Consider the following 23,911-nt stretch of genomic DNA (forward strand, 5'->3'; position numbering starts at 1 on the left):
TGTTTCAGTGTAACACCCAAGCCAAATTCTTACCCCAGTCCCAACCCATGACTCCATCCATAGCCCTCGCAAACTCCTACTCATACTTCAGAACCCCACTCAGGGCTTCTAGGAACTCTTATTTGCTTTTTTTGGGTAATTTTAGAGGAGAGACGATATTGAGTCCACAAACCTATTTTTACAATTCACATTTATTTTGGAAAAACAAAAAAAAGAGATTCAGCTAAAAATACTCCTACAAACACATCAGAGTAACCCACAGGGTCAAGGTTGCCACTGGATGCAGCTGGTGAGATTTTCTTGGTCACAACACCGGGGTCTAGAGGGGCCCCGGCCCCACCCCTTTCTGGCCCCCAACATTGACCAGAGGAAAGGGCAGTCCTATGAAATCTGCCAGATATCCCCGGTTGAAAGCTACGACTGGGACAGCTCAGGCTGGTGGAGGTGGGGGTGGGGGACTGTCAGAATGGGTCTAGGCAGGCACCCCCTCTGGCTCTGATAGCAGCTGGGCTGGGGGGCCATGCAAAGAGCAGTGTCCCTGGGGACCTGGGACCTGACCATGATGAGCTGAGTGAGGACCAACGGTAGTGGCGCATCGTGAGAAAAATGTGCTGTGCTGGGGTCCAAGACCGCTGGCTGGCTGTGTGACCTGGGGGAGCCAGCATGTTGTCTCTGAGCATCCCAGCCCACAGTGTGGTTGTCATTATTGCACGGCTCTCGTGGAGTTGCAGGGCTGTGTCTAGAAGAGACGGGGAGCCCTGTCCATGGTTGGCACTGAAGAAATAGCAGCTGGGATTAAAATCAAGCAGCCGTCGTTCTTCCCCGGAGGCCGAAGAGACTGCTTGTGAGTGAGGGTCCCTGTGGAGTCCACTTGGGGTCAGTGGTGGAGGCGTCAGAGTCTCTGTCCATAGAAAGGAGGACAGAGAGACCACCACAGAGCTCTGGGCCATTCACAGCTCTCCTTGGGACGGGTCTCATTTGGGAGGCAGTGGAAGGGATGAGAGTGCTCCTTGGAGGGAGGACGTGTTGGCAGTCACAAGAACTGCATCCAGGTGTCCCAGGAAAGAAACCTTGTATAGAGACCATCATAGGAAAGGCAGTGTGGTTCCTCTCCACCTCCCTGCTTCCTCGCTGGTTTGGGGTGATCTTGCGCCAGCTCTCTTTGTCCAGGTGGAGCCCTGCAGTGGGGTCTCAGAGCCCCCCAAGCAAGTGGGTACTGCAGCCTGCAAGAGGGTTTTGAAGAGGCAGCTGGGCCAGCCTTCTCCAATCAGACCTGGTGAGGGTCACTCCAAGGGAGGTTCTGTATTCCCCATCATCCATCTGTAACCAGAATCCTCAGCGTGTGTTACTGTCTTCCCCACCCCCCTCTCTCTCTCTGTGCTCCCTCCCCTTTTTCTTTCTTTCTTTCTTTCTCCCTGCTAGGGCCCCTGAGTTTGGGTAGCATTGAACCAATGAATTAGCACAGATTCGCCTAGTGATGGACTCTCATACACACAAATTCTTTCCACTGGCCTTTTAGGAGATTGAGTTTGGTGGGTCATAGAATCTTGGGGTCTTTTAGCCTTTGGAATGCTACAATTCTTGGCTCAGCAGGGCCCAGAGAGGTTTCTGGCCTTTCCTAGTTGCTAGCCTTCCCTTACTTATGCCATACCCCCTTTCTCCAGCAGGGGGAGTCAGGCCCTCGAGGAACAGGGAGCCCCAGGTGCCTTTGCTCATCTGCTGTCACCTCAGTCTGGGTGGTGGGATGGTAAGCTCAGGAGACTTGAGGGTCAGGTTTACCTAGAAGGTCCACCCAGCCCTAGTTTGGCCCACCAGGCCAGATATTGAGCGAGAAGGTCTGCACTGTGGTGTTGGGGCGTTAGGGTCTCCGCAGGGTGGTCCCGGCTGGGACGCAGGGCCCCTGTGAAGTATTAGGTTCCCGATTCTTCCCGGATCAGCTTTCCCCGAAGCAGTTGTCCTGCTGTGAACTTAACTCAGCTGGACTCTGGGGCTTCGGGGGTCTTTTTGATTTTTTCTGAAACCCTAACCCAGTCTGGGCACATTCCTGAGGGTTCGTCCTGCCTTCTCCATTGTCGGGGGTCTTAGTTTGTGTCTGGGCTTTGGGCATCTTATCTGATATGAGGCTCCACCCTAAACGCTGCTCAGATTGTTACAGGGTTGTGGGTGGGAGGTGGGAGGAGGCGGGGGAGCAGGGGGCGCTCCGGGGCGGCTAGGAATCTCCCACCGTTCAGATGGGGAACTCTGACTCAGGGAAGCATGGTGGAGCCCTGCAATCCTCAATTCAACGCGCAGTAGTGGGCAAGGTGCTTATCCTATGGGTGATACAAGCAAGGCTGTAGGTGTTAGGATTGGCTGGGGTCCCCAGGGAGCGCCCCCCTCCTTGAAAGCCACTTACCTCACTAGCAAAGAGGGGGCAGGGAGATTTTGGCACTTGGCATAGGGTAATCTGTTCAGATATTAGTCCTCGAGGCTTCAACCGCCTGAGAACAGCTTGCCGGGTCGGGGTCGGGGACTCTCTGGACCCATTTTGGCTAAAGTCCTTTCCTGAGGCCAACACCCCAACACTGGTTTCTCTGTGGGAAAAACTGACGGGGGGGGGCCAAGTTCGCTCTCCAGCCAGTTTTGTGGTAGCAGTCACTGGCTGGGAATCCGAGGCAAGGCTGGCTGGCTGGCTGGTGGAGTATGCCCATGTGTGGACATACACAGCTCCAATCAGAAGCAGATGGGCTGAGAGTGTAGCTCAGCTGGTAGAGCGCTTGCCTCCCAAGCACAAAGACCCAGCTTCCAACCCAGCTATGGTGGTGTGCACCCGTAATCCCAGCCCTTGGGAGGTAGAGCGAGGAGGACGGGACGTTTAATAGTGGTCATCCCTGACTGCACAGTGAGTTGGCCAGACTGGGATATATGAGACTCTTCTAAAATAAAAAGAGATGACTCGGGGAACACAAAACCCAACCTCCCCTCTCCCAGGCTGCTGAAGGGGGAGTCTGGTGTCCGTGTTGGAAAGTAAACGGCAGAGTCTGGACTCTCTTGAAGTCCTGAGGGCTCTTCCAGGGGCTGGCTGGGAGCTTCTCTCTCTCTCTTTTTTTAAACCTGCCTTTCTTTCTTTCTTTCTCTCTCTCTCTCTCTCTCTCTCTTTCTTTCTTTCTTTCTTTCTTTCTTTGATTTTATTTATTTATTATATGTAAGTACACTGTAGCTGTCTTCAGACACTCCAGAATAGAGGATCAGATCTTGTTACGGATGGTTGTGAGCCACCATGTGGTTGCTGGGATTTGAACTCCGGACCTTTGGAAGAGCAGTCGGGTGCTCTTACCTGCTGAGCCATCTCACCAGCCCATGGAGCTTCTCTTTTGATTTGATGGCTGAAACGGACTCTTTTTTTCTAGAACACTGGTTCTCAACCTGTGGGTCGTGACCACTTTGGGAGTTGAATGACTTCATTCTCAGGGGTTGTCTAAGTCCACTGGAAAACACAGATATTTACATCACGATTCCTAACACTAGCCAAGTTACAGTTATAAAGTAGCAATGAAAACAATTTCATGAGCTGGGTGGTGGTGGTGCATGCCTTTAACCACCTAGAAAACAGAGGGAGGCTTATCTCTGTGAGTTCAAGGCCAGCCTGGTCTACAGAGTGAGTTCCAGAACAGCCAGGGCTACACAGAGAAACCCCGTCTCGAAAAAACAAATCAAACCGCAACAAATGGTTGGGGGGTCACCACATCGTGAGGAACTGTGTTAAAGGGTTGTAGCATTGGGAAGGTTGAGAACCACTGCTCTATAATCTAACTAATCTCTGCTTAGTAGCCTCTGTGGCTGGACCTTAATTCCATGTCCTACACTCACACCGACTCACGTCCCCCAACATGATGTTTTTGCGCTGCACTGTTGAAGTGACCTTTCTCTCAGCCTGTCATTTTCAAGATAGCCTCCCCCTGAAAGCCCACCCTGATAGCCCGTCCCACTTAGTTTTCTCTTGCCTCATACACCAGACATGGATTCCTTTGCTTCCTGTACCTAAGGGACCATGTTCAGGTGGACCCTGGCGCGGGGAAGCCAAGGCTTGTGGCCCTTTCGGGAGCCGTGGCCCTGAACCTCAGTGTTTTGCTTAGGTCCTCTTTGTGGGACTGAGGTGGACAAAAGGTTTCCCAGGCCTGCCGCACCCAGCCTCATGCTCCCGTTTTATAGATGAGAAACTATGGCCCAGTGAGGAACAGTCTCTCCTGGAACTCATGGCCCTACTTAGTGACAGAAGTAGGTTACATCTTGTCTTTTGAGTGCATTTGCACCTCTCCCTGCCAAAGGTCTTCCTTTGGGAACTGTCCCTGGAAATGACAGGCACCTGGAGAAGCAGGGGTGGCATTTGGGTGGGTGGTGGTCTCCGGTGGGAGTCCTTCAGCAAGGCGTGGGAGCTCCCAGTTTGTGGGAGAATAAGCCTCTGATCTACAAGGGGTGCAATGTTAGGGAGTTCCCACAAGGGGGCAGCATAGACCTCTCAGTCATAGAGAAGGTGGGTGCTCTGGATATTGGAAAGGCTGGACTTGAGGCCCAGCTGGTAAGTAGATTGTCTAAGTGTTCTCTGCTACTCTTGTGTCCGCTCAGAAGCAGTGGGTGTAGCACTAAGGATGTCACTATTGACCATAACTTCTCTCCTAGAGATAAGGTCTTATGTGGCCCAGGCTGGCTTTGAACTCACGAAGTAGCTAAGGATGCCATTGAACTTCTAACCCTCCTGCCTCCATTTCTTGAGTACTGAGTTTACAGTCATATATTACCATATCCGGTTTATGCAGTGCTCGGGGGGCGGAACCTAGTGCTTTTGCGCGTGCCAGGCAAGCATGCTACCAACCTACCAGCAAGACACCTTCAATACCATCTCAGAAACAGGCCTGTTGATTGCCACTAACAGCCAGTTGTGAGGCTTCTGGGGTGGGTGGCACAGCTCCGTCATACTTAACTTGGCCCCGCGTGGTTCTGCCAGGCTTACTCTCCCAGAGCAGCTGGCCCCACTTCCATGGTGCCCTGGCCCAGGTTCACAAGACAGCTTTCTTTCTTCAAGAAACAAGCTTGTGCCGGAACAGCCAGCCGGAAGCATCTCCTGATGCTGGGCAGGTGGGAGCTAGTGCTTGGGGGGTGGGGGGAGCTGGAGGGGGGCGGAGCCAGGAAGGGATTAGTAACTAGGCAGCAGATAGCTCCAAGCTGTGTGCCCATGTGAGCGGGCAGCCTAAGAGGAAGGCGCTTGGCAGCAGGGCCTACCACTCCCTGCTGAGCATGGAGGAGTGGGGGGAGGACGATGTCTCATGGTTGAGAAGTGAGCGGGGGGGCTACATTCAGGACAGCCACAGTGACGATGTCTATTTGGTACCCTGAAGAGGAGACAGAGGATCTGGGTAGCACCCATATTCTGGAAGTAGATACGGAGAGTCCCACGGCTTTGCACCGATACTTTGGGCACTAGAGGGTGGATGGGCAGATGAGCTGGCTAGAAGAGGCCAGCCTAGAGGCTTAAGGCAGGAAGCCATCTGACGGAAACACTGACTGCCAGGCCTCGTGGGGCTCTGGGGTGGTGGGAGGTGGGCTGGGGAGACAGTTAATCTGCAGAGCATCAGAGAAGCTCCCACCAGAAGGTGACCTTGTGTGCTGGGACAGCTGCCATCCGAGCTGGGTGTCTTTGGGCCATTAAGGGATGGCCAACGGGTCGCTGTTTGCTGCTTTGTGGGAAACTTGCCAACGCTTGCCCTGTGTCCAGGCCCGCTGTCCCTACCCCAGGGACAAGTTTTCTCTCTAATCCCTTCCTTCCCTCTGCTCCCAGGCTCTGAGAACAGGTGAATGACAGATGACAGGCTGAGCCACGACGGTTTTGCCCACTGCAGGGTCTTTTGCCGGTGGCCCGTGGCCTCAATCTTCCCCACTGGACAGGCTCCTCAAAGATGCTCACCAGACAAAGGGAACAGTCCTGAGATGAGGTGTCCCTGGGATGCCCCTTCCTCTTCTGAGTCTTATCTGTAGCACACACACACTTCCTGCGGCCGCCGCCTCCTCCTCCTCCTCCTCACAAAAGAACTACTCACAGCCTTTAGCACAGGAGACAGCATTATGTAGGGAAGGGGATTACATCTGTGGCTGAGTGGGGTCCACGGGCCACTGCTTCTAACGTGGCTTACTTAGCCAGGCACTGTGCGTGCAACACAGAGCTGAGCTAATTCAGTGCCTATGCTTCTCTGCCTGCACTTCTGATGACCCTAGGCTAAGAAGGCTACATGAGCTTCTTTTGTTTGTTTGCCTCCATGAGTTTCCTCAGCCTGGGCCTTTTGGATCCTGAGGGGCAGGGGGAAGAGTCCCTTGCAAGAGCATTAAAGTCACTTGGCAGGTCCCAAAGGTGCCAGGATCTTTTCTTGGAACTTACAGAGTACAGGGGTCATTTTATAACTAAAGCATTTATTTCCATTCAATTCACTAAACCGATTGTTCTGCTCAGGTTCCCTGCATTTGCTCACAGGGGAGCCTGCGGCCAGACCCCTTGACTGATGGTGTTCCTCTGGCCAAGACCTTCAGACCTGGGCAAAGGTCTTGGGGAAAGAAGGAGTGGGAGAGAGAGAGAGAGAGAGAGAGAGAGAGAGAGAGAGAGAGAGAGAGAGAGAGAGAGAGAGAGAGAGAGAGAGAGAGAGAGAGAGAGTCAGTCTCATGTGGTCTCCCGGGGTACCCTTGGAGGAATGGGGTGTCACAGTGAATGATCAGGGTCCTAACTTCCCTGGTAGCCCGGTCCAGGCTCCCAGACGTGAAATCAGGTTTTGGCCATTGGCGAGTACCCAGGAACCTGAAGGGGCCTCTGTGCCTGGGAAGTGCCAGATAGAGCAGGGCAGCGAGTGTGAGCATACAGGGAGGGAGGGAGGACTTCCGGCCTTGGAGCCCTCGTCTGCCTCCGTCAGTGGTCCAGTGTGGGGTGCTGATGTAGCTCCCTCCACTTCCCCAATCCCAGTGAGGTCTCTGAGTGGCCCAGGTGGCCCTGTGACAGTTGGCTTTGGTGAGGCCTGGCAGCAGGTTGGAGGAGGGAAGGGTGTCAATGAAAAGCATATAAAAAATCCAGAAATGTGCATATAAAATCTCGCCCTTGGTGTATTGCCTAAGTCAGTAAGCAGAAAGCACCTTCTTCCTGGAGAAGGATCAAGTCCTCAAAAGGTAGGAAATGTCAAAGTGTCTCTTCATTGTCATTTTTTTTTTTAAAAAAACCCAACAAACAAAACCCCCCCCAGACCAAAACCACCCCTGATCAAAATACCCCCAGTCCACGGAATCGCTGTAAACAAACCCAGATGCAAGAGTATGCTTCTCTGTGGCAGTCGCGGCTGATGACAGTCACCTGCCTCCTCGTCCTCCGGCTGAGGTGGAGTAGGAGCAGGCACCCGTGCAGGGCAGGGCCTTTGTGGGGGCTGCAGACCTGGGGAGCTGTCCTCAGGAAGATCTAGCCTGTTTGGCGTGACCTGGGAGGCCAGGAGCTCCTCTTCCGCCTCCTGAACCGTTAGCTGAAAGTCTCTCGGAGTTTTGGGAAACCGTCTCCCAAGACAGAACTATCCTCCTGTCTGCCGGTGGCAGCTGGAATGGACTTCCCCGGAGCCTATTTGGGGCGACTGCCTGTCTCTCTGCCCCTTGTGCCTGGGGCTGGGCCATTAGTGAAGCTCCAAGAAACAGCTAAGGCCAGGCAAGGAGGGTGGCTCACCTCTTCCCTTCATGTTAATGTTCCTGGAAGTGTTTCTTGGCTCTGGCCAGCTCAACCTTCCCAGAAGGAGTTGGAGAGAAAATGCTTTTTGGCCTTCCCGGGGACAGGCCATGTGGATCTCCCAAGCCTTTTGCTTTTCTCCTCTAAGAACCGTCACTCTCCTTATGAGAATCCTCTTGGAACAAACGTCTCTTGCCTGTCCCGCCCCCTCCCAGATCTAGGTACGTGTCCCCCCCCATCCCCCTTTCCTTCCTTTGACTTGCATGGGCTCTTGGTGACGGCTTGGCTGGAGTGCTGCTTGGTTCTTCCTGTTGTCTGTGGCCTCCTGGCAGGTGGCTGACCTTGCAGTGGACAGAGCAGCAGGGGGACCGACGTAGAGGGCTCAGGGGGCAGCGTGGAGGAAGAGGAGAACCGAGGCAGGCGAACGTCAAACCTCTACAGACTGGATCTGGTTCATCTGGGCCCGCATCACCTGGATACTGTTCAGGATTTTTTTCTGGTGGCCAGCTAGAGTGACCCCAACCCGGAGAATGTCCCTTTGGGAGAGAGAGATATAACTAGGAAAATGTATGTGCTGAGGTGGGGGGGGGGGGTCATGGGCCAGCGGCCTGAACTTCCCCAGGCCCTTAGTGAGGGATGGGGAAGCGGTGTGGGGATGGGCAATGGGTGTCAAAGTGAGAGTAGAGATTCTGGGGTCCCAACAGTCAATGGGGAGGCAGAAGACCACTTTTCCTCTGCTATCAGGAAGCAGGGAGGGGTTTATATTGGCCATGTACCCATTTCCTCCAATCTCCTTCACTAAATCCTGGTTTATAGATGAAAAATCTTCCCAGACTCTGGGACTTGCCCCGGAGGCATCGGGCGGATCCGGCTACAGATCTGAATATGTCTTACTGCTTGATCCCGACATCCCTGCGGGGCCACTCTGTTCACCTGTCTCCAAAGCAACCCATTGGGCTGATGCTGTGGGTAGGAAGCGGGGATGGGTAGAGGCCGCTAGGTACTTACTCCATCATCATCTGCGATACAACGTCGAAAGAGGTGAAGCCGGCGTTGGCGAAGCTCTCCTTGTACTGGCCCATCTTGATGGCCTCTAGCCACTCATCCACCGTGTTAAAGCTGGTGTAGTCCGGTATCGTGCGGTCCAGCAGTGGCAGGTTGATGCTGGGGGAGAGGCAGGTGACAGGGGTGGTCAGGGCATATGCCTATAGCCAATGGAGGATAGAAGGGTGTGTGGTCCCTATGCGGGTATCCCTGGGCGAACACAGGTGAATGTGTGGAGGTTTTTTTTGTGTGAAGACAGACATGGGATAGAACCTATACGAGTGAGTTATTTATGAGGGCCAGAGGGGGTATGTGCAGGGTGACTTAAGGAAGCTGGGGAGCCTTGACTACAGGAGAGACTTTGGTCGGGCAGTGCCAGCTAGTCCCTGCTTGCCCCTAAAGTCATTCCTCATCCATCTCTCATGTGTGCTCCCAGTATATGGGTCACACTATCAGATCAAGGCTCAGAGCTAATGGGGACAGCCTCTGAGCAGTGGACAAGAATCAAGAGCAAGCAGGAGTGCTTTTTTTTTTTTTTTTTTTTTGGTTTTTCGAGACAGGGTTTCTCTGTGTAGCCTTGGCTGTCCTGGAACTCACTTTGTAGACCAGGCCGGCTTTGAACTCAGAAATCCGCCTGCCTCTGCCTCCCGTGTGCTGGGATTAAAGGCCTGCACCACCACGCCCGGTGAGCAGGAGTTCTTAACCTATGGGGTTGAATGACCCTTTCACAGGGGTCTCCTAAGACCACCAGAAAACACAGATATTTACATTATGGTTCAGAACAGTAGCAGAATTACATTATGAAGTATCAATGAAAATAATTTAGTTGGGGGTCACCACCACGAGGAACTGTGTGAAAGGGTCACAGCGTTAGGAAGGTTGAGAACCACTGCTCTAGGGAAGGATGGCTAACACAGGGTCCGGGTGAGGTGCAGCAGGGAGAGGCTGGCACAGAAGGACTTTGACTCAAGGATTCTCCAGGTATGCCTGGTCCTGGGTGGTAAGGTACCTGGTTGTACACTCTCTCCCTAAACCCTGTGGGACTGAGGGTCCCTGAGAGTAAGGGTGTACAGTGCCAGCAGCTATGTGACCTGTGACAGCCATGTAACCTGTGTGACAGCTGTCCTTGGGTTGCAGAGAGTCAGAATGAGCAGGGTCAGCGGCTGAATGAGCTGTGCCAGCCACCTCTGGAAAGTGATAATGAGCCGAGAGCCTGACGAAGCGGGTCCTGGGACCTCAGAAAGGGCGCCCCAGGGTCCCTGAGCCCCGTCCTGGGGCTGAGCTAGTCTCTCCACCCTGGAGGCATGTTTATGGTGAGCGTGTCTTTCTGAATGGGGGAGTGTGTACATTTGTGACTGTGTAGTTTGTGTGTGTGTGTGTGTGTGTGTGTGTGTGTATACGCGCGCGCGCGCGCGCGCGGACGCATGTGTCAGTGAGGGCACAAACGGAAATGGAGAGGCCCAGCTGGGATGTGAAGAGAGTAAGGAAGAACAGTGGGAGGGAGCTGTGCTGAGCACAGCCACGCCCTCCAGTCACAGAGACTCTGGTGCGAATGCTGTCCTCTCTGCCCGGGCTTTACAAGGCTCTTCCTCCACCACTCCAGACTGCCATTGGGCGGGTCCAGGACAGCACCCAGAGAGAGGAGCACCCAGTCATGGTGGGGCTCCCGTGACCCACACCCAGGAGAGACTGGAGACAGGGAGGGTGGGGCCAGGGCAGCCATACCCAGAGGACAGGGGTGCCATGGCTTTGAGGCTGTTGGGGTTTCGGATCATCTTGTCCAGCGTGTTGACAATCTGGCCGAACTTGGGCCGGTGGTTGCGGTCCTTCTGCCAGCAGTCCAGCATGAGCTGGTGCAGGGCACTAGGGCAGTCCATGGGCGGAGGTAGTCGGTAGTCCTGTTCAATGGCGTTGATGACCTGCGGCGTCAGAGGTAGAACGGGGTTGGGTGGCTGGGTGGCTGGGGTGAAGGTTTTCAGCCAGCTGAGCATATTCATCCCTGGAATACTGCAGGCATGACCCACGGAGACTCCTCTACCTCCCGGGGCTGCCGTGAGTCCCACCATCCACCGCCTAGCTGTATCTCATGCTAAATCCTGGTCCCTCTCTTTGCCAACCTTGGAAACCCAGCAACATCAGGCAGTCTGTCCCCATGACCTAGCAGGATGACCCTCCTGTGCTGGGCTGCCCCCACATAATGTTCTTACAATCCGTGAGCCCCCTCCTAGCTCTGATGGCTGTGGACATCCCTAGGGTCCCTGTTTGACTTGAGGTTAGATATGTTCTCAATTTCAGTGCTCATAGAGATCTGGGCAGAGAGCATGTTTGGTCAGCCTCACAGCTGGCCCTTGAGCTGCCTTGGTGACTTTACAGCCAATACCTGCTCCTCTGTCAGAAAAAAAAAAAAAAAAAGGAGGCCAAACGTGGCGTCAATCTGCTCTGCCTCCCTGAAGATAAGATGCATCTTCTCACACTTGACCACAGCTTGACAGACTTCCCCTTTAAGAAGCTTCATGTTTCCCCGTGTATTTTGTGTGAATGAAAATCCCCCGGGGTGGGGGTGGGGGTGGGGGTGGGTGATTTCAAACTCCTCAGTGGAAGCCTGCTACAGTGTGGATCTCAAAAGTCACCCAAAGACCAATGGGCTGAAGGCTTGGTCCCCAGCCTGGGGCAGTATTGGAAGGTGATAGACCTTTGAGGAGGTGGGACTTCATGGGAAGAAGGTGCCCACGAGGCACGTCCTGGGAGGGGCTATTGGGATGCTGGTCCTTTCTCCTCTGTTCTCCTTGCGTCCTAGCTGCTAGGAAGTGGACAACTTCCTTATATTTCCACTGCCATCAACTGTCCCCAAGGAAATGGGCCAACACTGAGCTCCAACAAACCTTTCTTCCTTTTTTTTTTTGGTTTTTCGAGACAGGGTTTCTCTGTGTAGCCCTAGCCATCCTGGAACTCACTCTGTAGACCAGGCTGGCCTCGAACTCAGAAATGCGCCTGCCTCTGCCTCCCGAGTGCTACCTTTCTTCGTTTTAAGTTGATTGATAACAGGCATCTTGTTATAGTGACGGAAAGCGGACAAACACAGAGCCTCACTAAGCTTTCTGACCAAGTTTCCACTCATGGCTCCCGACCCTGCCACCCAGCCTCACCTCTGCACCTTTGCACAAACATCCACCCCACGCTCACTCTCTGACACACAACTGCTGCTGTGAAGAGGTCTTGGCTGATCTGGTCCTGACCTTCACACCTACAAAGCTTGCTACCTGCCTTCTCCAATTTAGCGCCTGACCTCAACAGGAAATCAACACAAGGCCAGGAGTCCCTGATCTTGCCCCCTTCAACCTTGGCTGGCCAGCAAGACCCTACCCACGTCCCGGAGACTTACGTCTTGATTGGTCATGTCCCAGTAGGGTCGTTCCCCATAGGACATCACCTCCCACATGACAATGCCATAGCTCCACACATCACTGGCCGAGGTGAATTTCCGGTACTGGATGGCTTCCGGTGCCGTCCAACGGATGGGGATCTTCCCACCCTGGAGGGGGCCGGGCAGAGAGAAGAGCGTGATGGGCAGGGTAGTGACCTGTCGGATACTCTCCATCTATACCACGCTGTCAGATCCCAGGAAGAACATTGTTTCTAGACTCAGTTGCTTCAACCCCAAGCCATTTGCATATGCTGTTCCCTCTGCTGGAAGTACGTCCCCTACCCTCTGCACTGCCATCTGGTCCCCAGAGAGTTACTGCTTCCTCAGATTCCATAGTGTGCTCACATCTCTCCTGTCTTCCAAAGCCATGCTCTGGTCCCCAGCCCTTCACTCCCGTTGGCTCATCATTTGCCCAGCCCAGGAGGTTCTCAGTGTGTCCCTTCCTGTCTTCAGGGCCCAGTGAAGGCTTCACCTGGGCCGGGTTAGTGGATACACATGGCATGGAGAGATGATTATGCCCAGGGACCATTGCTGTGCCCTTACCAGAGCGCTGGTATAGGTGGGGTCAGACGTGTCATCCTCCAGGAAGCGTGAGAGCCCAAAGTCAGACACCTTGCACACCAGGTTGCTATTGACAAGGATATTGCGAGCAGCAAGGTCCCGATGCACGTAGTTCATGTCTGCCAGGTACTTCATACCGGCTGCAATGCCCCTCAGCATGCCCACCAGTTGGATGACTGTGAATTGCCCATCGTTTTGCTTTGGGGAAGGTGGAAAAATAGAATCAACAGGAGAGTAGTCAGGGCTCTGGACCTTCTCACAATGGCAGGTCACACCGTGTGAAGGACTCTGATGCCCGGGAATCTCAGAGGATGGTAGTAAGCATACGTGGATCGACCCCGATTGTGTCTATCTGGGGGGGCAGGGCTTGGACATACAACCGGACTCGATTTCTCTGGGCCTGATTGCGCTCTCCTGTGTGTTCAATGTGGGGGATAGTTACATATGTCTCTGAGGACTGCTCTGACTCAAACAGGAAACACATGGAAGGCGATGATGCCAACTACATAAATATTTGTTTGAAAGACAGCTGGCACACTACAGACACCCAGGTCAGTGGTCTCTGTCTTGATGACTGACTGTGCTGTGCTGAGGGGATTCACCTGTTGGCCTTGAGCTTTGGTTTTTCTCCTGTGTGTAACTTTGGAGAACTACAGAGTCGGGTGAAAAACCCCTAGATGTGGTGTCAACAGCACTGGCTGTGGTCTGGGCTCTCCCTTTGGTCCTCTGATTCTAGGCAAATGCTTCTCTCTGAGCTCTGTTCTGCTGTGTGTAATGAGAATGCTTTTGAGCAATGATGAGCATGCACCTCAGGTGGCATAACTCTGAGAAAATGCATGGGTTTCCTAGGGAACCACATTGAGAAGGACTCTGAGACTGCTTCTGAGCTGAGTGGGAGGGTGCTCTGGGATCGATTAACAATGCCTGTCAAGGTAACACAATGGAAGGTGGTGGCCAGCAAGGCATTTTTGACCTAGAGCTTTTTCAAGATCCAATATGGAATTATGCCCAGCAGCCCTTCTCCTGCCCTGCTCATACCCCTGCGGCTCTCCCTACCCGGAGGAAGGAGTCCAGAGATCCGTTCTCCATGAATTCAGTGATGATCATGACAGGTGTGCTCTTGGTGACAACCCCTTCCAGGTGGATGACATTGGGGTGGTCGAACTGGCCCATGATGGATGCCTCACTCAGGAAGTCCCGGCGCTGTTTCTCCGTGTATCCTGACTTGAGGGTCTTGATGGCTACAAAGATCTCTCTCTTGCCTGGCAGCTTCAAATGGCCACTGCAGACCTCACCAAATTCCCCTGGGATAGACACATTGAGACAGACATTGTGTCATGTGTCAGATGGGAAGTGTTACTTCCCTGTCCCATCATTCCCATTGTGGGTGCTTTATGACCTCATTCTATCAGACAAAGGATCCCTTTGTGAGAGTGGAGCCCAGAGCAGGGCCAGCCATTTTTGGGATGAGGCTGCCCTGGGGTATCTGGGGATGTGGACATGGGAGATTTGGGGAGATGGGAATGGGGCTATGGGAGGGAGTGGAAAGGACAGAGCTAGGCTGCAGACCCAATTCAATCTCTAACTTGCTGTGCCTTACTCCAGCCTCAATTTCCCCTTCTGCACGTGATGGTTTTAGTAGGGCCCTTTTTACTTAGAAATTTTGATCTGTTAGGAGGATCCTTTGTGGCCCTTGATCTTCAACTTACCCTGAACCCCAGGGTTACACTGTGGTCACCCCACCCATGACCAAAGCCATAGTACCTTGAGCCATTTGCCACCTACCTGCTCCGATCACCTGCTCAATCTTGACACAGGAGATGTCAATTTCCTTGGCAAACTCCCGCACTGCCTCATTAGGATCTTCATAGGTGAAAGGGTCTATATAGATCTTCATGCCTGGGGTCACTGTGGGGGACAAGACCTGGCTGGGTCACACAGACAGGCTCAAGAGGTGTACAAATGGAAAAAGGGCAGCCAGTACCCTCCCCATGGGGAGGGGTCCTCTTATATGGCCCCCATAGGAACTAGGAACCCCCTTCAGGTCATCTGACCCATCTATGTCTCACAGAGTTGACAGGCAGCAAATAGAAAGGCAAGGGGAACAGAGATCAGAAAAGTGACAAATAGGTTCTAGCTATTGTTCCAACTCTCACAGATCACTAGTAGCTTTCTAGAGTAGCAAAAAGGGCCTGTGATTGATTAGTGATGTCTGTTCTTGGTATGGACACAGAATAAAAGGCTGGATAGGTTTGCTGCCTTGTGATACAGAGTCCATGTGCAAGGACAAGAAAGAGGAAGTCATAAAGAAAAAAGAAGCCTTGGAAGATGGCTTCGTCAGTGAAGAGCCTCCCGCTCAAGCACAAGGACCTGAGTTCAAATCCCTAGTATCCACATTAAAGCCAGGTGCCTCACTACAGCATGACTGTATAATCCCAGCATTGGGGTTTGGGGGAAGTGGGTAGAGGTGGGTGATCCCTCAAATTCCATGGCCAGTTAGCTTGCCTAATTGATGAACTTCGGGTTCAGTGAGACCCTGTCCCCCCAAGTAAAGGTAGGAAACATGACAGTAATCACAAGCATGCATGCATGTATCTACATGAATCGGTGCATACTCATATTAACAAGTGTAACACACACACACACACACACACACACACACAGGCACACGTGCCCCCCCACATACATGGAAACAGTATTTAAAAATGAGAGAGAGAGAGAAAGAGAGAGAGAGAGATTGACGTAAAAACAATAACTAGAATTCAAACAGAAAGAGTTGGTCTTAGATTACAGTCTTCTCAGAGTCCTGCAGAAATGACCCATCTCTCTGTGTCTGCAGCCCAGAGTACCTGAGCCCCTGCAGCCAGGTCCATGAGACCAGAGGGGTGCCTTGCTCACCACCTCTGAGTACCCTACACTCCCAGATGGATCCCTCACAGACCGAACCTCAGGGCTTTCTGGATCCCTGGATTCCCGGGTGACCAGCCTGAAGCCAGACCCAGGACACACTTATTCCATTCTTGAGCTGCTGTCAATGTCTGTGTGCGGATGCAGAAAAGAGTAGAAAGCAGTTTGGACATCAAAGTCCCCGTTCTGACCCACAACGAGCCAGTGAACTGCTAGGAAGGCAAGAAGGGCTATCGGTCTGCCTTCCCCTCCCGACTTGGTATTCCAACACCCAGGGCTCCTCTGGGCTCCCCAGTTTTCCGCTTTCATTCAGCTCTGGAAGCTGTGTTTCAGGAGGCAGCAGTTCTAGGACCAAGCAGTTGGAGTCCCCGAGGCCTGGTAGGCCACTGACCCAGCTCAGCTGTGTGACCCTAGAGACATTTGATGACACTTCTCAGCTTCTCCTTCAGACATCCCAGGAACCTGGGAGTTGGAGCCCACGGTACAGGACCTTCTGCTCGTGTAACAAATAAAGTTTTATTGGACACCCACGTTCACTGATTTTAAACCAGGGATGCAGAATAGAGTACCAGAAGAGATCCACAAAAACTAAACAGCTCAGCATATGGCCATTCCTTCCTCTAATGCACTAGCTGTGCTTCAACTGTGTTGGTGTGTTTTGCTATGATGTGATGTGTGTGCATGTATGTACATGTGCTAAGCTAGCCCTTTCAGTCATAGACCCTCAGTAATAAGATATTATTACTATTATTATCATTATTATCATCAGCAGTAATAGTATTGGCTTTTTTTTTTCTGAGACAACATTTCTCTGTATACCTCCGCAGTCCCAGAACTTGCTCTATAAACCAGGCTGGCCTTGAACACAGAGATCTGCCTGCCTCTGCCTCCCGAGTGCTCCTACTATTATTGGCTCCTTTAAACTAAAATAGCAATTCATAAGTTGGTGAGGTGACTCAGTGGGTAAAAGTGCTTGCTGCATTGAGCCCAACATCCAGAGGTTTGAGCTTGGAAACCTCGTTTTCAAAAGTAAAAGTGAAAAGCCAGATGTGCTGGTGTGTATGTCTGTAATCCCGGCACTGGCTCTACAGAGAGATGGCAGGCAGAGAAAGGGGAGCAGCCTGGAAGCTTGTGGGTCACTAGCTTCAAGTACACAGCATGACAGAAACAATATGAGAAGCCCTGCTTCAGTGAGGTGGAAGGAGAGAGCCAACCCCCAAAGCTCACCCTCTGCATTCCACATGTGTGCACTGCACGCTGATCCTCAAACCCAGCCACCCAGATGCACACAGTAATAATAAATAAAAACTAGGAATAGAACTGGGTCACATTATTTGTAAAAAACGAATGCACGCTCTTTACAAAGTCTAAAATTATGGCAATAAATATGATACAAAGAAAGTATCTTGAAAAATCTATCCCGAGTAGAGATGACTCAGAACACTATACCTGGGCTGAGGAGACGCTCAGCAGGTACAGCGCTTGCCTGGCAAATTCAAGTTTAATCCCCAGAACCTAGGTTAGGTCCAGCAATGTGAACATCTATATCCCCAGCACTCCTATGAGGCCACAGGAGGAAGAGACAGGAAATCCCCTGACACTTGTGGGCTAACTAGCTTGGAGCATGCGGAAGGGACTGTCTCAATGTAGAAAACAAGGCCCAGCACCCGAGGTTGTCCACTGTTCTCTCCACATACACTGCAACATACATGTGCTTGCATTCATACATACGCACACACATATACTTAAGGTTACACACATGCTTCTTAAAAAAGAACCTTCTGGGGTTGGGGAGACAATGAAGCAGATAAGGGTACACAGTGCTCTTTCAGGAGAACTGAGTTTGACTCCTAGCAGCCATTTTGGGTGACTCATAACCATCTGTAATGAGAGCCCTGGGGAATCTGATGCCCTCTGCTGGCCTCCAGGGGCATCTGCACTTGTGTGCACATACCCCAACACACAAGTATAGACACACACACACACACACACACACACACACACACATATACACACCCCTAAAAATAAATCTTAAAATAGGAAAACTACAGCTGGGCAAGTGGTGGCACATGCCTTTAATCCCAGCACTCGGGAGGCAGAGGCAGGTGGATTTCTGAGTTCGAGGCCAGCCTGGTCTACAGAGTGAGTTTCAGGACAGCCCAGGCTACACAGAGAAACCCTGTCTTGAAAAACCAAAAAGAAAAAAGAAAAGCCACATGCAGCCAGAGAAACAGGCAGGCATATGCACATACAGGCATGCACACCCACACACCCACATACATGTTCTGCTGGCCTTATGATGCAAACTTTCAGTGGAGTCATACAGGAGCCCGAGATTCCACAGAAAACAGTAAGAACCACCATCGGTGATGGAGCGCCTGGGAAGGAGCTGGGCACGGGCTCTCCTCTCACCACTCCTCTGGCAGGCAAGCATCTCAGAGCTCTCTCTGCACACAATAGACGCTCCGAGTCTGGGGAGCTGAGGATCTGGGCGACAAAGATGAATTATAGTAACAGCAGCTGCTACTTGCCAAGCCTTTATCTGAGCCTGACACTGTGCCAGACTCTTGGCATGCACTTTTTTTTTTTTTTAATCTCTCCCTTGTCCTCTCAGGAGCTGTGAGACAGAACTGGAGCTCTATAAAGCCAATCACTCAGGCCAAGGCCACATATCTTGGAGCCCCAAGGCCTTTCAGGTTTGAGCACAGGATCTCTCTCTCTCTCTCTCTCTCTCTCTCTCTCTCTCTCTCTCTCTTCTTCAAAAGATATTTATTACTTTTCATCATGTGTATCTGAGTATGGTGAATGTATCTGCTTATGGTATGTGTACATGACAACAGATGCCCATGGAGGCCAGAAGAGGGCATCATATTCCCTGGAGCTGGACTGACAGATGGTCAAGCCATCTGATGTGGGTGCTGGAAACCAAACCCCTGGTTGTTTGGAATAGCGGCAAGTGCTCTATAAACTACTCTTAACTGTAACTCGTGCTTCAGGGAATTTGATGCCCTCTGCTGGCCTCCATGGTACCTGCACTTGTGTGCACATACCCCAACACACACACACACACACACACACACACACACACACACACACACCTAAAAATAAATCTTAAAAAGGAAGAGACACATAGACATACTGACACAGGCCAGCCTTTATCTCTCTAATCCTAAAGCTGATTCTTTTATATTTATGGGGCTGAGGATTGAACCCAGGGCCTTATACATGGTAGGCAAATGCTCTACAACATAGCTACAAACCCCCAGACTTTAAGGATGGCTCTTCTTTTGTAAAAAAAAAATCATTTTATAGACATGAGTGGGGTATTTTTTGTTTGTTTGTTTTGTTTTTTGCCTGCATGTAAGTTTGTGCACCACATGCATGCAGTACCAGTGGAAGCCAGAAGAGGGAGCTGGATTCACCGGAACAGGAGTTTGAGCTGCTATGTGCCCACTGAGGAACCTGAGAGGTTGGTGAGAGCAGCCACCGCTCTTAATGGCTACCCTCCCCTGCATACTCACTCATGAGAGTGTGCACTCCAGACTCAGGGACAATTCTCTTGGTCACAATTCTCACTCCTGCTGGCCTTGGCACAGGTTTTCCTGACCTGCTGGATGAGCCACAGCTTGCTCCTTCCAAGTCAGACGACAGGGGAAGCCATTTTGTTCAAACTCAACGGGTCATGGTGCCTGGCTTTCAGCCTCTTGAATTTCAGCATCCCAGCTGGCCAGCTGGGACAGCAGGAATGAGGCCACTCCAGGAGCAAAGGAGACTCTCACCCAAAGCCTGTACCTCTGTGGGCAGTGGCCAGAGTCCATCCCCAGCCACAGCTGGGAGCACTGGTCAGGACAGCTGAGGGACAACGGCAGGCCACTCACGACTGGTCTCACCGCTCTCAGTTCCCATCCACTAGCTGCTCTAGTTTGGATGCGGTCTCTTCCCCAGCAGGCTCGTGTGAATGAGACTTGGCTCTCATGGTGGCGCGTGGAGGCTGTGGGCCATTTAAGAGGTGGAACCTAGCGGGAGTCACTGGGGCACAACTGTTGGGAGGAAAGGATGGAGGTCTGTGGGACCCTGGAGATGAGTTAGTTTTCCTGAGAGACAAGAGAAGAGCAAGCCCACTCCTCCTCTCTGTCTTGTGGCTTTTCCCTGTCACACGCACTCCTGCCTAGAACTCTCTACAACAGGGCCTTCAGCGGAACAGCTGACTGAGCAATGGTGAACCTTCTCTCTTCACACATGATGCAGTCTTGGGTGATTTGTGATAGCAGCGAACAACAGACTGGTAACACTAGTTAATAACAGTTCCCTCCCAGGGGCTCCAGGCTCATTTCATCCCTTCTTGCTTCTGAGGTCATGTGGTTCTTAACCCCTCAGGGCACATCCTCTTCCCCTTTAAGACCACATCATATGCTGCCTCCTCTGTGAAGCCTGCTGGGATTTCTCCAGAAGGGGCTGTGGCCCTCGTTAGGTATCACAGCTCTATCGCCGCCATCAATCTATGACCTCAGTGTCTGTGACTTTCCTATCCTGGTCCACAGCCTCCAAACACCCATGCCCACACCTCTCTGAACCCCCTTTCCGGAACTCTCTGGGGTGCCAGGAGGTGTTTTACCTTCTCCCCCAAGAAGGCAGAGGCGATTCTGTCTGGTTCCAGCTCACTCCTCAGTACTGGTATACAGCAGGCAGCCAAAAAATGCTTACTGTAAAATCACAGATATTCACTTATGCATCTTCTCATTTGGGGTCATGGGTGCCTTTGAGAATTTGGTGAAAGGCACAGTTCTGCCCTTGGAGAGGGATTCCTCCTAGTGTGTACACTCCCATATTCCACGAGCAGTAGTGGCGTTCGCGGGCTGTGGTGAGCTCTGATAGTCTAATCCCAGCTTAGAAGCTCTTGCTCCGGTGGGTTTGCTCTACCACGCATGTGAAGGTGACATAGAGCAGATGCTTAATAGGTACTTGTGGCATACACATTCAGCGCAGATTTATTGGGTATGAACCTGTCCTATAAAGTTTGTAGTTTCAGACGCAATCGTCCCTTTCTAATGATGCTGCCAGGAAAATGCTATTTGGCTACACCTCAGGAGTTGCAAACATTCGACTGTGTCTGACTTCTCCAAAAATAGCAGCTTCATTTGGTCCAACACAATCTTACTCCCACTGAATGGAAGACCAGCATAGGGAGACCAGCATAGGGAGCAAAACCCATCCAAAGAGACGTGCACACAGCAGCAGCGGGGTCGGACCCAGGCAGCTCTGGGTTCCGTTTGGTATCTACTAGGTTGCCAGTCCTCCAGGTAGATGCAGAACGAGCTCATGGCCATAAAAAAAAAAAAAAAAAAAAACGCAGGACATAAAAAAAAAAAAAAAGGTCTCATGGTAACTGGGAGGATCCAGAAAATCCCTAATCATCCATAAGTATTCCACAAGATACAACATTTAAGTTGCCTTCCGGACTTTAAATGTACCCAACTCACTAAAAAAAAAAAAAAAAAATCTCGCAGGATAGCGTCAGGACAGACACATTTGCTGGCCCAAGCCTGGGTGAGAACAGCAGCAACACCAGGCTATGGTCTACAGGCTTCCGGCTCTGAGAGCCACCTACCATCACCCTGAATCCAGATGGACCCCTCTGGAGGCAAGAAGAGAACCAGGCACACGGAGGTCTGGGTTTGAATTCCGCCCCTGTAGCTACTGATGGTCACAAAAAAAAAAAAAAAAACCCTACTTCAGGGGGTTGAATCCAGGTTTAATAGCTGGGTGCCCTGTCACTCGAACTTTGTCCTTGTTTTTTGTTTGTTTGTTTTTGTTTTTGTTTCAAAATGAGCTTAACAATGTCCGTTATTAGGGGACTGTGAAGGTTAAATGAGAGATGTGTGTGTGTGTAGGTGTGTGTCTAAGTGTGTGCAGAACCCAGAGGACAATGAGCCATCTGCCTTGGGATTTTTTTTTGGGGGGGGGGACAGGCTCCCTCACTGGCCTGGAATATGCAGATTAGCCTCAGTTGGTTGGCCAGGGAGCCCCAGAGATTCCCCCTGCCCCTTCCTCCTCAGTGCTGAGGTAACAGGTGGGTGCCACCATATTTGTGGTCTTTTTCTTTTTAAACACAGGTCCTGGAGATCAAAGCAGGTTTTTGTTTTTGTTTTTGTTTTTGTTTTGTCTCACTGCAAGCTCTTTAACTAAGTGAGCCATTTCCACAGCCCCGGAGAACTTTTAGGAAGGACTTAGCAAGGAAGGACTTAGCAAGGAAGGACTTAGCAAGGAAGGACTTAGCAAGGAAGGACTTAGCAAGGAAGGACTTAGCAGAGTATTCTGGGGAAGAAGACTTGGCTTGTATGAAATGTTACCATTATAAGGACACTGTTACTAGCTAAGAACCACCGAAGGGTCCCTCACTCTTTCTGTGGTCTCTATAAGGATGTCAAGACTCAGAGAGGTTCAGTGTTTTCCCCAGTGCGACCAGCTGGCCAGTGCCAGAACAGAGATGGGAGAGAAGGTCAGGCTCTTTGGCTCCCCATCCAGACATCCCCAGCTTGGTTCCCACTTAGCATGTGCCATGGCTAAGAAAGGAGAGTCTGTGTTGGTAACCCTGACCAGCCACACATAACTCTGGCTCTCTCGACTTTCTCCTTCCACTGGCTGTGCAGATCTGTGAGGTGAACATGGGATCCCTGGGTGTATCCTGCATGGCTCTGAGCATCTAAGGCAGGGAACAGGAGCTCAGGAGAAAAGGATATTGATCTCTGAACAAATTCTGCGGTCGATTTTAAAAAGAAATCTCACCAGGTGTGGCAGCACACACCTTCAGTCCCAGCACTCAGGAGTCAGAGGCAGGTGGATCTCTGTGAGTTTGGGGCCAGTCTGGACTACAAAGCGAGTCCAGGACAGCCAGGGCACACACACACACACACACACACACACACACACACACACACACACACACACACACACCTTTGTCCTTTGTCTCAAACAAACAAAATCTCATCATTTCTTTGTTATTGGCTCAGGCTCCAAAGTGCCATGCTCCCCATTAACCCAGGGGAGGCTACCTAAACTCTGCCTTGGTGGGGATGCAGCACAGGGTGGAGGAATGCAGCACAGGGTGGTGGTGGCAGGGCTAGATCCCTCCCAGCCCTGTCGTGTAATCTGGGTCCTAGACTCCATACTCACAGTGGGACTATTACAAGGATTAAATGGTACCTCTGCACTGAGCATGAAGGATGGCTGTTTCTGTACACGTGGGTTCATGTTATACCTACTACGTGTGTAGACAAGACACTTGAGTATGTGTGTGTGCGAGCACACGTGGAAGCCAAAGGTCAACCTCCAAGGCCATCCACCTTGTTTTTTTCATTGACCTGAATGGAGCTTGCTAAGCAGGCTACACTGGCAGACCACAGAGTCCCAGAGATCGCCAACATTCACCTCCCTAGCAGCAAAGAGGGAAAGCCAGTGTTTTCTACAAGGGGAAACAACTGAACTGGGAATTGAACTCAGGACCTCAAGCTTGAGAGGCAAACACTTTATCCTCCGACCTTTCTCCCCAGCTCATGAAAACAGTTGCTTTTATCTTCTTAGGAGGGTTTTGCCTGCTTGTATGCTTATGTGCCATTTATATGCCTGGTGCCCAAGAAGGTCAGAAAAGGGATGCTGGGTCCCCTAGGACTGGAGTTATAGACAGATGTTGGGAATTCAACTTGGGTGCTCTGGGAGAGCAGACAGTGCTCTTAACTTCTGAGCCATCTCTCCAGTCTCAACAACTCTTGACACTTATGCGCACAGACTGTTCACATCTACAACCGAGATGGTGGCGGGAAGAAGCACTGAGGTTGTGACATCACTGTCATTTCCCTGTGACCCATCCGTGGTGCTTCGGGTGACGGTTCCCACAGTCTGTTCAGCTGTCACCTGGTCTTGATGGCGACTGGAGCAGCTTATTTTTATATTTATGTCCAAAGTGGTTGCTAAGCCCAGGAACTTCCCCCTGAAGCTTTTCAAGCCAGAGTCTGCATTGGGGGGGGGGGCTCTGCTCTTTCTTGTTCCACCTGTCGGCCACCAGTCAATGTCTGAGGGCTGAGGATGTGGCTCAGTGGGTAGAGCGCTTGTCCTGGCTTCAATCCCTAGCACCACAGAACCTGGGTATGGTAGCGCATGCCTGCAAACCAAACCCTTCGGAAGTGGAGGCAGGAGGATTATAAATTCAAACTCGCTGGGCAGTGGTGGCGCACGCCTTTGATCCCAGCACTTGGGAG

At 51.7% G+C, this 23,911-nt stretch overlaps 1 protein-coding gene across 4 annotated transcripts in view; it reads right to left on the reverse strand.

Moving 5' to 3' along the window:
• Positions 1–6,430: 6,430 nt before the first annotated feature.
• The window catches only part of Ephb2 (EPH receptor B2), a 119,479-nt gene continuing 101,998 nt past the window's right edge, over positions 6,431–23,911 (reverse strand). The window contains exons 9-15 of one of the 4 annotated variants that reach the window (XM_029539707.1): positions 14,535–14,657; positions 13,806–14,053; positions 12,732–12,947; positions 12,147–12,296; positions 10,490–10,683; positions 8,729–8,884; positions 6,431–8,256 (exon numbers count right to left, since the gene is read on the reverse strand). In XM_029539707.1, the coding sequence (XP_029395567.1) occupies positions 8,148–8,256; positions 8,729–8,884; positions 10,490–10,683; positions 12,147–12,296; positions 12,732–12,947; positions 13,806–14,053; positions 14,535–14,657 (1,196 nt within the window). In that variant the 3' untranslated portion in view covers positions 6,431–8,147. The remainder of the gene's footprint in view (positions 8,257–8,728; positions 8,885–10,489; positions 10,684–12,146; positions 12,297–12,731; positions 12,948–13,805; positions 14,054–14,534; positions 14,658–23,911) is intronic. The other 3 variants (XM_021200806.2, XM_029539704.1, XM_029539705.1) reach the window with 3 other exon arrangements.

This window comes from Mus pahari, chromosome 6 (assembly GCF_900095145.1).
Source record: "Mus pahari chromosome 6, PAHARI_EIJ_v1.1, whole genome shotgun sequence".
Lineage (NCBI taxonomy): Eukaryota > Metazoa > Chordata > Mammalia > Rodentia > Muridae > Mus > Mus pahari.